General features: G+C 56.7%; 1 protein-coding gene across 4 annotated transcripts in view; it reads left to right on the forward strand.

Moving 5' to 3' along the window:
- Window positions 1-237: 237 nt before the first annotated feature.
- BCL11B (BCL11 transcription factor B) overlaps window positions 238-14,805 on the forward strand; it is an 87,820-nt gene continuing 73,252 nt past the window's right edge. For 2 of the 4 annotated variants that reach the window (XM_054566939.1, XM_054566941.1), the window contains exons 1-2: window positions 238-295; window positions 13,439-13,807. In XM_054566939.1, coding sequence (XP_054422914.1) covers window positions 238-295; window positions 13,439-13,807 — 427 coding nt within the window. The remainder of the gene's footprint in view (window positions 296-13,438; window positions 13,808-14,805) is intronic. The other 2 variants (XM_054566940.1, XM_054566942.1) reach the window with 1 other exon arrangement.

Consider the following 14,805-nt stretch of genomic DNA (forward strand, 5'->3'; position numbering starts at 1 on the left):
AGAAAGAGCAAAATAAAGAAGAAGAGGAGGAAGAGAGGGCAAGAGAGGAAGGGGGAAAAAAAAAACCAAAACACCAACCCCGGCAGAGGAGGAGGCGCGGCGGCGGCGGCGGCGGCGGCGGCGGCGGCAGCAGCGGCGGCGGCGGCGGCGGCGGCGGCGGCGGCAGCTCGGACCCCCTCCGCCGGCTCCCCCCATCAGAGCAGCTCTCCGGGCGATGCCAGAATAGATGCCGGGGCAATGTCCCGCCGCAAACAGGGCAACCCGCAGCACTTGTCCCAGAGGGAGCTCATCACCCGTAAGTGTCTGCAGCGTGCGCGCGAGGGGCCGGAGAATGGGGCTCCGGGCGCCCAAGGCTGGGGACACCGAGCCCGGCGCAGCCAGGCCGGGCGCCGGGGCGGCCCGCAAGCTCGCAGAGGCAGCGGCGTCGGCCCAGAGCCTGGTGAGGGGCAGGGGGGCCATAGGAAAGTTTCTTTGCAGCCTGGGGAGCCGGGGTGCTGCGCAGTCAGACGCGCCCCGGGCTCAAGGGCCTGCAGAGCGGGTGCCGGGCCGGGGAGGGGACGCGCAGGCTGGATGAGGTGTGTAGGTGCGCGCGGAGCCCGGCTGGACCCTCGCCCCTCCGAGCGGCGTGTGTGGCGGCGGCGGCGCTGGTGGCGGGGTTTGCAGAGGAGGGGGAGGGGGCTGGCGGAGAGGAGGGGGAGGGGGAGCCGGGAAGTGGGGAAAAGTTGGCGAGCGCGTGGGTCCGCGCGGACGGCGCGGGCGGAGGAGCGCGGGGTGCGCTCCGGGCTCCGGGAGACGCGGGTCGCTCGGCGGCCGCCGTCCCCGAGGCCCCCGGCCGCTGCACCCGGCCAGGCAGGGCTCCGGCCCCGCCGGTCCTGGGATTCCGCAGCCGCTTTTCTCGCCCCTCCTCTTGCTATTTGCAAAAGAATCCAGCTGCGCGGCCGTTTGCCGGGCTCTGCCCCCCCCCCCCCCCCCCGCCAATCTCCCCACCTCCGCTGTCTCCTGGGATGATATCCTCTTCTTTCCCCCCACTTCAAAAAAAAAAAGGTGGGGGGATTGGGGGCTGATGAAAAATCCCCGCCACGGGGGGAAAAGGTTGTCAGCTAGAAGTGGGAAGAGAGGGATGTGCTTGTAAAATAGTAGTAAAAAAAAAAAAAGAAGAAGAAAAGGAGAGAGACCTATCAATTTCTTACCCGTCCTTCTTTCTCAGTATCTTTCATCTTCTGTATCTAAATAAACAAGTCGGGTCGCAATGGAAATCCATCGGCTGAAATCGTGTGGATTTCAAGCCAATGGCGGGGTGGGCAAAGTCTTGCAGAGGGGCAGAGAGTCGGGCTGATTTAGCGAAGGGAAAAAGCGAGCGCGAGCGCGAGCGGGCCAGGTTCGGGGTTTGCCGCGGAGCTGGCCCCGGATGCCCGCTCAGCTGCACCGGGAAGGTCGGCTCGCGGCGCTACCCGGCCGGCCGGCCAGAGCTTCGCGGCGCGGGAACATTTCCCCGCGGTCCTTGTTCTCGCGGTGCCTCGGTCGCTGTTTGTATTTTTAAAAAATTTATTGCAAGAGAAATAAAACATTCTCTGGGTGCCATCGAGACCGCGGGCAGGCTGTGTTCCTGCAATCCGCCGGGCACCTCGTCGGTCTGGGGCCGGCCGCCCGCGCGGAGCTGGAGAGGACTGCGCGCCCAGCCGCCGCCGAGGACTGGCTGCGGGGCAGCCGAGAGCCGAATATTTATGTTATATTTTAAAAAAATTTAAATAAATAAATAAATATATATATATAAAGGGGTTCTCCCCTCCCCTGAAAACCCAGCATAGGAGCCATCTGCTCGGAGCAGTTGCTGCTGCCATCGCTCCTTTGTTACAGCAAATACCTTAGTAAGAATTTGTGGATTTATTATTATTTTTGGGGGGGAGGGGAATAGATATTAAAGTGGGGTTTGCCTTGGGAGAAGGATGCCTTTGCGGGGAGGGATGGGGACTGCTCTTTTATTTTTCACCATTCCATCGTGAAAGAAGACCAGCGGGTTGCATTTAAAACAAAATGTTTTGCAACCAGATTTGAGCCTGGTTTGACCCAGTCCTCCTTTTTGCCAGTTGATGTTTTGTCCTTTACCAATAATCAATCGCTTATCCCCCTCACTACCACCCCCCCAACACCTTTAGATGGTGGAGTGGTTGTTAGGATGTCTGTACTTGCAGACGCCTGATTTCTCCAGGAGGCAATTTGCCCCATGTAGCTTCTGTATAATTGCAAGAGTTGTTTTTGAGGAGGGGGATGTTGGGGGGGGTGGTTATTGGAGAAGGGGGATTTGTGGGGGGGTGCATTGCTAAGCTAACAGCTTCAAAAAAGCAGCCAGGCGTCTTTGCAGTTGTGTGTCAGGGGGAAGAAGCAGGTAGGTTTGCTTGGCTTTTGCTCTTTCCTCTTCTGGCATTCCCGGGACATCAGGAGCAAGCCCGGCCAGAAGGACGGGTGGCAGCTGGCCGTGGGGGGTGCGGGGTGCCTGGTGCGCCGTCCTTCCCTGCCGCATTTGTCCGGGGTCTCTCTCAGCTTTGCTCAGAGCGCTGCTGGGGAAGGCCAGCGCTGCAGCACTGGCAGGAGGGAAGAGAGAGGCAAAGGAGAAGGGAGGTGGGGACAAGGAGACAAGAGGGCAAAGGGTATCCCGCCTGCCTCCCAGGGCACAGGGAGCCCAACGCATGTGCAGGGGTTTAAGCAGGGAGAGTGGTCCAACCAGTTTCCAGACAAGGCTATTTATTATCAAAAAGCAGCTGGCTTTTCTGTCTGTCCTGTGTCACCCGGGAGGTGGGAGTGCAGGCAGGGGAAAGGCAAGAACAGGGCGCCCTGTGGGCTGCGTGGCCTGTGGATGTGCCCCTCCACGGAGATGAAGCAGACGTGGGTTGGCGGTGCTCTGGGGTCCTGGCCGGCACCATGGGTGCTGTCATAGCCCTCACCTGGGGTTCACGTTGTAGATTTTAGATGTGATAGAAACCACCTACAACGCGGTGCAGCTTCAGCCCGCCGGCCTGGGGAGCGGCAAGCTCGGGTTCTTTGGGGATGATGCAACCTCGGGGAACTGATGGCCTGGGAAACACCATGAGCACACAAACAGCCTCGACAATCTTGGGGTGGGGGTGGCCGAAGGACTCCTTAATGAGCTAGTTAAATTTACAGACAGGGCCAGCGAGAAGAGGAGGGAGGGAAGAGTGTGGGAGACAGCTGGGGAGGGAGACCTGGGCTTCTGGTTTGTTTCACATGTTTGACCCAGATGGGCATGGCTTTTCAAACCGGAGGACAGACGCAGCTATTAATAAAAACAAACACAAAACAACACGGTGACAATACTGGAGAGCGGAGGAAGAGGGACAGTGATAGCCAGGCGGAGGGAAGAGCCGTGAGCCGGCTGTGCCAGGCGGGGCGCGTGGCGGGGGCCGCGGACACAGCCCGCGGAGGAGCCGAGGCTCTCGAAGAGAAAGAGATGTCGATGGTGAACACTGCCACCCGAGTGAAGGCGATTTTTCGACAACCCACCAACAGGTTTCTCTGGAAGATGAGCAATTTTCCGTCTGAATTCACAATTTTGCAAAAACAACGAGAGGCCCAAGATTTGACTCGGAAGTTAGGCCGGGTTAATTCCATGGTCTTACCTTTCAATTGGGTTTTGCTGTCGCTGTGGGTTTGGAAGGCGGCTGGGCTCACAGTGGCCCTCAGTCCCCAGGGTACAGTAGTGTAGTAGCGTGTCTCCGGTTGTCCACAGTTCTTCCGAAATTGGGCTTCCGATAAATTTTATAAGATATAGGCCTCTCCTTTTTTGGGGAGTTGGTGGTGGTGGTGGGGGGTGAAGTTTGTCTCCCCTCTGCACAAAAGGAAACCCCATATCATTAGAAGTGTGATGTAAGTCAGCTGCTCTGATTCCATGGGAGAATAAAATGTGTTCATCAAAGGTGCTATGCCAGGCTGATTTTATTCATTTGTAATTCACACCTGAGAGAAAACAGCCGTGAGCATATTTTAACAACCCCTAATATTTTTAAAAGGGTATTCTTTGCCTCCCTGAATATGTACAAATGCAAATTTCTTTGTATTTTATTTTTTTATTTTTTGGCGGGGGAGAGGTTGCTTTCTGCCTATGCTCTGGCCTTGGTGATCCTTGGCCTTCAAAACAGTTCCTAACAGAAAACGAGTCATTTCTCAAGAGCTGGAGTGAATGCAGTCGCTTTGGTGGAACCGGCCTCAGGAGCGGGGAGGGAGGCTGAGGTCGCAGGGTTGGGTGTGGTGCTCTGCAGACCTCAGTGCAGGACCGAATGGGTTCTCCAGGCCGAAGCTACGGGCAACTTTGGGTGCATTTGGCAGTGATCAGCAGTCTGCCTCAGTGAAGGGGGAGCAGGCAAAACCGTCCCTTTACAGATACCAGCTTCTGACAGCCCCGTGCACCGGTTTCCAGCACCTTATCAGAATCCAGCTCTTGGCACTGGTTTTTCTCTTAGAACACGGCTTGCACCAGCCTTTCCCTTTTTTCTTTTCATCTCCCTTCTCCATCGCTTTGCAATCGCTGTTGCTTGTTGTGATAAAAGACTTTCCAAAATAAACTTTCAGTTGCATTGGCTTCTGCTTGATGGCAGGCGAGCCTGACGTGCCGCGCCGCGCCTGGCGCCACGTAGCGCTAGGGGGCGCTCGGCGCCCGTGTCATGGCTCGGCGCCTCGGCTCCGAGGGGCTGGGACCGGCCTTCCGTCGGCAGCCCAGGCCTTTTGCGTGGCTGCAGAATGTCTTAAGTGCGAAGTTGTAATATTGATTTTCCTGCGGAGATTGGAGCAGGACAACATGAGAATATAAGTTTGAGAATCTATTTTCAAGCTCTCGGTATTGATGGATAGGCCTTCACTTGGCAGATGGGGCATTTTTCTTCCTTTCTCTTAAAAACAAAACAATTAAGATGGTTAGTTTTGAATGGTGTGTTCCCCTCCGTCCCCCGCCCCCATTAGCCTGTGGTGTTGACTTTCTGAAAATTCCTTAAGGTTGCTGAGGCATTCCTGACCTGGGGCGGGAGACTGCGAAGAGGTGCCTCGTGTTGTCCCTTTCTCGCTGCCGGTCACACAGGCAGGGGACAGCTGAGAATCACTGCCTTGCGGAGTTGTGTACGTAGAACAGCTTGATGAATGGAAATCCTTTTAGCCCAGGTTTTATGACACTTGGATTCTCAATTCCATTTATTAGGTGATGTTCCCACTGTACTAAGGGAAATGGCATCCTTCCCCAAAGATATAAAATGCCAACTCAAATAGCGGGTAAAACTTGTTTGGAAGGACAGTATGCTTGCTAGACCTGGCGTTGCTAATACCTTTCACCCCAAACAGGGCTTGTATCGGGTGGCTTCTAATGAGCCTGTTTCTCCCCTGAATGTGCGGTGCAGGGCTGGGGATGCGTGTGCTCTCGATTGCAGGATTTCTGGACCTATAATGTCTTCAAGTTCAAGAAATCTGAAGGCAGCACAGTTCACCCGAGTCTTGTGCTTGAGTTCAATATATGGGCCGAGGAGGTTACACTCCGACAGGAAAGGGTGCTTTATCCTGACCTGAAAGAGAAGTAAATGAGGTCAGACAAAAGCCGGGTGCAGCCCTCTGCCGTAGGAGCCTTCGCTCTCCAGTACAGAGGGCCGGCGAGCTATCTGATGATTTCTCCACTTCGTTTAATGTTCGAACGGAGCCAGTTGTAAGCGTATCGCAGCAGTGGGCTCAGCTGACAACTCAGAGATGAAGCGGCGCTGTCCTCTGGCTGCCTCGGGCTGGGCAGTGGCCTCTGGCCTGCAGAAAACCGTTAAAAACCGTCACTTTAGAAATCCCCAGTCCTGTGCCGCGGGACTTGGGGGAGTTTCATGATCTGTAACTAAACACAGACCACAGATGGGACAGAGCTTGAGAAAAATATGTATTTATCTGTTGGAGGTGGGTAAAGATGAGGTTCCTGACCTTCGTTTTTGTGTAGAGGCTGCTCCCTGCATCTCCTGTGCCTCAGAGAAGGGCTCTCTGGTCCTGCCACGAGCTGCTGCTCCCCGACGACTTTGGCTTCTTGGCTCAATGCTGTGTCACATTTGGGAGGACAAGGGAAAATAACTGCTCTCTGGGGACCGTGCCCTGCTCTGCACCGTCAAGTTATTGATGCCGGCTGAGCACCCTTCTCTGAAGGGGGTGTTAGCTGTAGGGACGCCGACATATTTTTGAATGGGGAGAGGGTACAGAAGAACACTGGGAATGAATGAATGTGTCACCCAGCTGCTCGGGGCATGGCTTTGTCACTTGAGGCGTTCTTTATTCACGGACGATGGGGCCTGGAGTCCTGCGTGTTATGTGCCTCCCCCCACCCCGCCCCTCCCCTCCCCCCGCCGCTCCCGACTCCCACAAATCTCTCTTTCCCAGGGAGCCAAACGTCATTGAAATCGACTCCCGTTCTTCCCCTCCCCAGGAAGAGCACATGCTGACTGCCTCCCCTGAGCAGCAGTTTTCCCAAGGCGTGTATAGAAAGTGCCGAGAACAGGCTATTTGGGGACACGTGGAAGCTGAGGGGCACACTCCTTGCACGAGCCGGTGAGGGGGGCGAGGGGAACAGCATCGTTTTTACTGGCAAGAGTGACACCAGATCGGAGGTTTGATTAATGGTGCTCCCTTCACGGGGACTTTTCGGCCGGCATTTTGACATATGCAAGTCTTTTGTGTAGTTGGTGAAATTCAAGAAATTCATTCGTGTGTGTGTGTGTATTTTTTTTCCTTTTTCTTTATCCGAGGCAGCCGGTAATCTGCTTGGGTGTTGAACCAGGGCAGGGTGAGCTATTTTACTATCATGAAAGCCCAGACTACACAAAATTAAGCAACTTCAAAGTTGAAAAAAAATCCTCTGTTTTACATAACTTTTTCATGACCCTCTTCCACTGAACTGCTGAAATACAAATACATTTGTTAATGTTCTGATGAGTTCTCTCCTAAAACAACACCCAGGAAAAGGGCTGCGGAAAGTTGAAGGCCAGCGTTCCTGTGGTTCACGTGGGTTTCAGAAATGGAGGCGCTGCTAAGGGAAGAAATGGGGTGGCGTGTACGCATTGACCTTGGATGTGAGACGTGGAGGGCAATGCTGGCCCTGTGGGCTTGTGTCCCCCCGGAAGGTCTCCCCGCTGTGGGCTTGCAGTCCGTGTCCTGGACGGACGGCCCCGCTGTTCTCCTGCTTAGCACCTTTGAGAAAGCACAGCGTTCAGTAAAACCAGCGTCTTCCTTGGACCGCAAAGAATGCTTTTACATCACATCCTTGGGAGCTCTGTTGTGCCTCAGAAGATTTAAGGCATTTGCAGTTGTGGAGGGTCTTCTGAATGTGTTGAGGAGGAGTTCTGTGCACTGTGATAAATCCTTTTTTTTTAAAAAAATTAAATGTGCTGTTACTTATCAATACGTAGGTCACTGCATGTACCGGCATCGCGGTCTTGGCTTTTTTGGGGTAATCTCTTAGTAATCAACAGGTAGGACCTGTGAAGACACCCGGAGGCTGTTCTTATTCACTGGGCCCTTTGGCTGCTTTTGAACGGGTGACACCTGGCCTCCCAATCCCAGTTTTAGGGGTTCTGGAGAGGTGTGTGGGGGGCCCTGGCGAAAGGTTGGGCTGAGCCTGTAGGGCCAGGTGAGATATTTTCCAGGGAGCTGTTAGGGATGAGCCCAACGGTCCTGGCACCAGGCGGGGGTGGGTAGGACCCTGTGTGTATCTGGGGCTCTTCCCCCCATCTTGCCCTGGCCCATCTGGACCTGCCCCTGGGTTCCACACCCCCAGCCTCTTCCTGGATCAGCAGCCCTGGCTTGTGGAAGGCAGGCCGGGCCCAGGCCTTCCCCCGCCCCCCTGGCCTGGCCAGCCAGACCCCCGGTTATTTTCCTGGGAAGGGGACCCACATGGCAGATGAGGGTGTGACCGGCAGCCTTTTCTCTGTCCTCTGCCCGCGTGTCAGAATCTTAAGATTTCGTTTTGAGACGCGCGCTGCATGAGAGGGTGGTCCCGGTATGCGCCCGTCTGGTGAGGGCAGTAGGGGGTGGCCTCTGGAGGGCCTGGGGGTCCTGGACCGCTAGCTCTGCGACACTTGGAATGTGCGTGGACACCTCAGATCATCTTGCAAGAGGGCAGGTGGTCAAGGGAGAGGGTCCCTCTGTATGACTCATCCTGCTTCGGACCCAGCCTGGCTGCGTCCTCCCAGGGTGCGGCAACAGCCCCGAGCCTTGCCGGCTGGCTGCAGGAACTTGGGGGGCAGATGGGCTGGGCCCGGGTTGCAGCTCCCGCCCTCGGATGTGCCTTCACCCTCTGTGGCCCCGTGAGGACCGTCCTCCTGACGCCCCTCTGGCTGGGCCGAGGGTCTCTCTCCTCTCCCGGGCACTTCATCATCCCCTGCGTTTGGAGGACTTCATCAAACCTCTTGTTGTGCCGTACGGCGTCATCTAGTCATAGATTATTTTCTCCACCAAGAATTGATTCCTTCTCTCTCCCATCCCCCTCTCCCCACGGTTGTTATTTTCTCTTGGATCCAATAAATTAAAAATTGATGGCAGCTTAGCAAGTGTTGTGCTCTGCCGAGTGCGTGTGTCGGCGGCGGCCCGGCCCCTCCCCGAGCGTTCTCGCGGAGGGAATGAGGCGATCCCTCCGCAGATACCGGTGAGCAAGGCGCAGACTCGTCTTCGCAGGAAGCAGGTGTCAGGTCTCCCGTCGGGTGCAGGGCTGGGCGGAGGGACGCAGCCAGTTCTTGTAAACACACGTACACATCACGATGGTGTCTGTGACGTTGGTGGCATACGATTTTAAGGTCCTGGCACCCCTCCCCCACCTCCTTTCCTCCTCCCCCCCCCCCCCCAATCCCTGAAACAACAATCCTGTGTGTGTTTCTCCCGGACTGTGGCTTAGCCGTGGAAGGCGGAGATTGGGGTTTGAATCACGGCAGGATGAGGGGACACGGGCTGTGTGCTGTGTGTGCAGCGGGGCTCCGGGGACAGCAGGCCGGGCCCCTCGGCTGGAATTCCCCGAGGGGCAGGTGCAGGGGCAGTTGCTAGAGATGGACCGGGGTGGGCGGGGCCGGGGGCCCTGCCTGCTGGGGTCACTGGCCAGGTAAGGCCCGGCTAAGCCTGTGCAGCTGCCTGGCTGGGCCCGTGGTAGCCATGTCTTTCCATTTCTGTCTTCCGCCCGAATTCCTTTGCGGCCGCGCCGCGGCATGGGCGAGTTTGTCTTAGGAAGGAGGGCTTCCGCATGCACTTAACAACGAAGTCCATTATTATTTGTGAATCCTGACTTCATTGCTTCTAAATGCATTCACCAGCTGGGAGGAGGCCCAGCATCCTACATAAAATGTGGTTTTGTTGTAAAAAGCAAATGAATGTGTGTAAATATAGATTTGTCCGTGTACTTTAGGATTTAACATTGTAGGACCCACCCCCGCCTGATCTGTGACTTGGGGACCAGAGGCCTGCACATCCCTTGCTGCTTCCTGTTAAGGAGTCACACACTGCAGCCTTCCCTCTACCTTACTCAGCCTGCTGCGGTGGGAACGGCAGGGTTCTCTGGGGCCGCCTGGCGTGGGGTGCTTTCCACGACAGTGCATGTCCTGCCCGGGAAAACCTCGCTCGTGCCTTCGTTTTGTGTGGCCCAGGTTTGCCGGACACGGCAGGGGGCCTGGTGTGCAGAACCTGGGAATCCGAAAGGCCGAGGCTGTTGGCACGCATCTTGTCCCCTTCCTGGTGCTTGCTTGTCTGTGGGTGGCAGTTGGGACTGCTCTGCCTGGCACGCAGGGGCTGCTTCTCGGAGGCTGTGCGGGGCTGTGCGGCTTGGTGCCCACGGGGCGGGGGGGGGCCTCTAAGGGGGCGAGGCATGGCCTCACCGTGCCCTTCTCTGAGCTCAGCCAAGTGGCTCTTTCTCCTTTTATTTCTCCCACCAGCGATACAGTTCTCAGCAGGGACACGCGCGTGCACACGCTCTCCACACACCCAGCCTGGTATCCGCCTGCCAGCGGAAATGAAACCACAGCCTGACTTTGGGGGTGTCTCCCAGGGCTTTGGGTGTGAGCTTTGAAGCCTCAGCAAGCCGCCTTGGTGCCCTGCTCTGACCCAGGCGTTTGACAGTTTGGGAGCTCAGGGCGCCTCTGCTGCCTGAACGTTGGAGGTGCCGTGGCCACGGCCCTGGGAAGGGCCTCCTGCGGCAGGCCTGCACCCCGGGGGGCAGGGGGAGAGGGAGCCCCGGTCTTGGAGCTGGCGAATGCCTTCTTCCTCTGGAGTTTTGCTTTCCGCTCTGGATGTGGGGGGGGGGGGGCAGAGTTTCTGGCCGGTGTTTCCTTGCCTCCTGGTCTCCGTGGGAGGCAGGGAGCTTGGATCCTGGGTCAGGAGGTGGAAGCCCCAGTTCAGAGCTGCCTGGGCACACCGGCGGGCCTGGCTGCCCAGGTGGGTTGGCTGTGAGGGGACTGGAGGCGGAACCTGGCCTGCGGGTGGCACAGTGAATGGCATGGGATACTTTCAAACTCGGCTCCTGGGGCTTCCAGGGCTGGCCAGGCGGGGAAGGGAAGAGGCAGAGGCTGCCCAATCAAGGACAGCTGACCAGATGTTACAAAAGAGAAAAAAAAAAAAAAGAGGACAAGGAAGACAGCTAGCTGTGCAGAGTCGTTAGCAAAAGATGCAAGGCGGGAGGTGGGGGGGCGGGGGCGTGCTTGCAAACGGCCGCTTGCGACCCTTGCTAGTTTTTACCTTAGTCTGTGCTTCTTTGGAATTACAAAATGCATTTGAAATTATGTAGCTTTAAACCCCCCAGCAGAGAGGAGCTCGTTCACGCTTCTAGAACTGCGCAGGGGAGCCAGGGGCGAGGCTGGGAAAGTTCATGGAAAGCAAAGCGACACACAGCAAGCCAAGGAAGCCAAAGGTGAAATTAAACACCAGAAGACACCTCCTCGCCCTCCCTCCTGCAGAGAGGGAGGTGGGGCCAGGAATGGGGGTGATGGGTCCTGGGTCCACTGCCGCCTTGTTTACCCTTATCCCGTGGCCTTGGGCGGCGTGGCCGGCGGGCCCGGCTCTTAGCAGGGTCTTGTCCACCCTTCCCACCGCCCAGCTCCCCCGGTTCTTTCTTTCTTTTTCTTTTTCGCTTTTCAGAGCATTTCCTTTGTGCCTCTCTCTCTTTTTTTTTTTTTTAACAAAACAATATTTTGACACCCTCCTCCCATTTATTAGAGTTCCCTCTCTAGAAATGACGCACAATACGTCCTTATATTTCTAAAGAACTGTTTTCACAGCCCTCTCCTTTGGCTCTGAAATTATGTATATGTAATTGGTAATTAAAGGTGTGAGCTTTTCAATATAAACAGTATTGCTCAATGTTAGATCATTAAAGGGAACAGAGGCTCCGAATAATTACCTTTTCCACCTGACAAACGGTTCACAGGAACCCCGGCCCCCCCAGAACCGCCGTGCGGTGGGAGGGTTGTGATTGCATTTTAACCATAGCAAAGCATCTTTTCATAAAATAAATTGGTAAATTAATTACGTAGCATTGTCTTCCAAGTCCTTTTTAAGTAAACTCTGATTTCTTCTTAAAGTGTAATTAATGGTTCCTGGGGCCAGCTTTGTGAAGACCGTTTCTCGTACCTTCCAGGTTCTTTTTGTTGGAGGGAAGCAGACCGCAGATTTAGGATTTCCTCATCGGCGGGGTATTTTTGTATTTTTGTACAACCACGTTGCGAATGCGTGTCTACGTTTAATTCATTGAAGGCTCTGCTTGCTTTTCTAGAACCCGAGGCAGGCTCTCCAATGTTCATCTCGCTTCTCAGCAGCCCCTGCTTGTGGACCCGTGCACTCCCCGTTCGCACGAGTGCCGTGGCGTGTGCTGACTGCTCTAGGACCAGTCCTGTGCACGGGCTCACAGGCCCTGCGGAAGCCTGTGTCCAGAAAATACAGAGCAGTGATTTATGTGTAGGATGAAAGATGCCACGGAATTTTTTCCTTAAATTATCTGTTCTTTGGCTCTGGCCCGCCAATAACTTCACTGCCACGGAATGTGTTTTTCTCTCTTCCCTTGCCTGTTCTTCTGTGGTTTCCGCCATCCTTTCCTAAACATCACACAACTTAAAACGTACCTGCCTCCTCGGGTCTCCGACCCCCAAAGACCCTGATGCGCGTGCCGTCTGCCCGACCACTGACATTTGCTCTCCAAAAACTCCTCCCGGAATTTGCTCGTACCCGGAGGGGAGATGCAACCTCCTCGTCCACTTCCCTGATTTATGACACTTTATCTGCTGCCCAGTCTTCCAGTTTTCCCCGAGGGGCTTGCTTCTTTTAGAGGCATTTATTAGCTTCAAAATACTTGGGTCCTATGCCCCTGACAATAAAAAGGAAGTGTATCGGCTGCTAAAAGAAATATGAAAACGCACAACCCATTGAAACTGTGGTTTGTCCTCTGCCAAGAAATGCTTTTGAGTCTGAAGATTTTTTTCCCCTTTTCTCTGTAAGGGAGGGAGAGTAAAGCAAGATGGGAGAGTTGACGAGTGCTGGGAAGCCTGCAAACACGGGGGTCTGACCGGGTGCCGGGGGCTGGATGGGACAGCCAGCCGCCCCCCCTCTCCCCGCCCCCAAGCCCGCAGACCTGCAGGGTCCCTTCCCTGCATTGTTTTTCCTTTCGATGTTGCTTTTGGAACCAACGCTCACTTGTTGCTTTCCGAGCACATGGGCTGCTTTCTCTCCGAAGACCCGGCCCTCTGACGGCTGCCTGGGTTTCTGTGTTCTTGTCTGGTGTGCAGCCAGGGCTCAGGTAGAGGAACGCAAGTCTGCCTGGCAGGAATGGGGAAGCCATGAATGAAACTGGAGGCAGGGGCGGGGCGGGGGGGCGGCCAGAAGCAGGGCCGCACATCTCAGGCTCAAGGTTCTCAGCCTTGACTGCCCAGCAGCATCACCAGGAGGCTGAAGCGACAACCTGGCATGCTCCCATCCCGGGGTCGTGGCCCCAGGTGTGGAAGGCTTTCCAGGCTCCCCGGCTCATTCTCAGATGTCGCAGAGTTTGAGAGACACGTCTCTGGCTGATACCATGGCTGGGATGGCCAAGTTGCTTGCGAAACCAGCGTGTGCGCTGTGCCTGTGCACTCCCGTGTGTGTTCCTGTGCTGGCGGGTGGGGTGGAGAGGGGGGGAATTGGGAGAGAGCAAACTAGAAAGCAGTAAGGTCAGTGCCGCTGAAGCCCCAGCTTCCGGGGGCCGTGGTGTTGCTCCCGGAGCCTAACTGTGCGTGACCGTCGCTGGCCCGCAGGATGGTGCCGCCGTGCGTCCAGGAGTGCTGGGGGGCACTCCGCGCACCCCGGAACCCGCGGCGGAGGGGCCTGCCCTAGGTGGGGAAGGGTTGGAACGCACGATGGGTGCTTGTGACCGCCTAAGCCCACCTCTGTCTTCTCTGCCCCCTCCCCTTTCTCTCTGCAGCAGAGGCTGACCATGTGGAAGCGGCCATCCTTGAAGAAGACGAGGGTCTGGAGATAGAGGAGCCCAGCGGCCTGGGGCTGTTGGTGGGTGGCCCCGACCCTGACCTGCTCACCTGTGGACAGTGTCAGATGAACTTCCCTCTAGGGGACATCCTGGTTTTTATAGAGCACAAGAAGAAGCAGTGTGGTGGCAGCCTGGGTGCCTGCTATGACAAAGGCCTGGACAAGGGCAGCCCGCCGCCCTCCTCACGCTCCGAGCTCAGGAAAGTGTCCGAGCCGGTGGAGATCGGGATCCAGGTCACCCCCGACGAAGATGACCACCTGCTCTCGCCCACGAAAGGCATTTGCCCCAAGCAGGAGAACATTGCAGGTATGGAACGTGGCACTCGCCTGGCCGCTGCAGACGCCACCGCCCGCGCCCCAGGCCCACCCTCACCCCTCGCTGTGTCGGGGGACCGTCCTCTGGCCGAGGGTGTCGGTGTGGGGATGGCCCGGGAGCTACGAGGATGGCCTCTGGCCGCCACTGGGCTCGCCCTTTCCGACGGGGACCTGCAGGAGGAGACGGGCCGGGCGTTCAGGGCGGCCTGACTGGCTGCCGATTGCTTCGCTTTTGGCTGTGGGACGCGGCACAGTGGCCGGAAGTCAGAATGGGAATTTGGAGGTGTAGTCGGCCCTCAGCCTGCCGGGGTCTGTGGCCTCGTCTCTGGCTTTGGAACCAGATAGCCTTGGGTTGGAATCTGTTCTTTGCACCGTGGCCTAGTCAGTTTCGCCGCCTGGGAGAAGGAGCTGGTGAACCCCCTTTCATGAGGGTTGTTGCGAGTTTGTGGGACTGCACGTGGGTGGTCCCTGGAAGGCACTTAGGAGTGGCACTCGTTTTCCTCCTCTCCTCCCTCAGTTTCCCATCTGTGCAAAGAAATGTCCTTCTGACGCTTTCTTGCCCCTATGGGTAAATCTGGGGATGGGCTGTGGGCACCTAGTGGACACCATGCCCCTTAGGGAGGTTGGACGTCTCCCTTTGGCGTGCCCCCTCGGCCGGCCACTGGGACCTCTGGTTCCTGCCGCCTGAAGAGTAGGGGTGGGGCTTGCGTCCTCCGGCCAGTCTGCCCACCACAGTGGGCTGGCATTGGGTCCGTCTCTCCAGGCCCCGGCCAGGCCGGCCAGACCCCCTGCCGCGGAGCCCAGGCTCTGTGCACCCCAGAGTGCTCGCTTCTGGTCCACGCTCCCGAGCCCGGGAGACCTGGGGGTCAAAGGAGGGTGCTGCCAGCCTGTGTCCCCAAGAGCGGCAGCCTGTCCTACAGCAAGACAGCATCAGAGCGTGTGCAGAGAGGGTTCGAATCCTGGTGGCTGATTTTGGACACGTCGCTCCTG

The sequence above is a fragment of the Pteronotus mesoamericanus genome, unplaced genomic scaffold (assembly GCF_021234165.1).
Source record: "Pteronotus mesoamericanus isolate MK-2021 breed Mesoamerican mustached bat unplaced genomic scaffold, CSHL_Meso_final contig_182, whole genome shotgun sequence".
Lineage (NCBI taxonomy): Eukaryota > Metazoa > Chordata > Mammalia > Chiroptera > Mormoopidae > Pteronotus > Pteronotus mesoamericanus.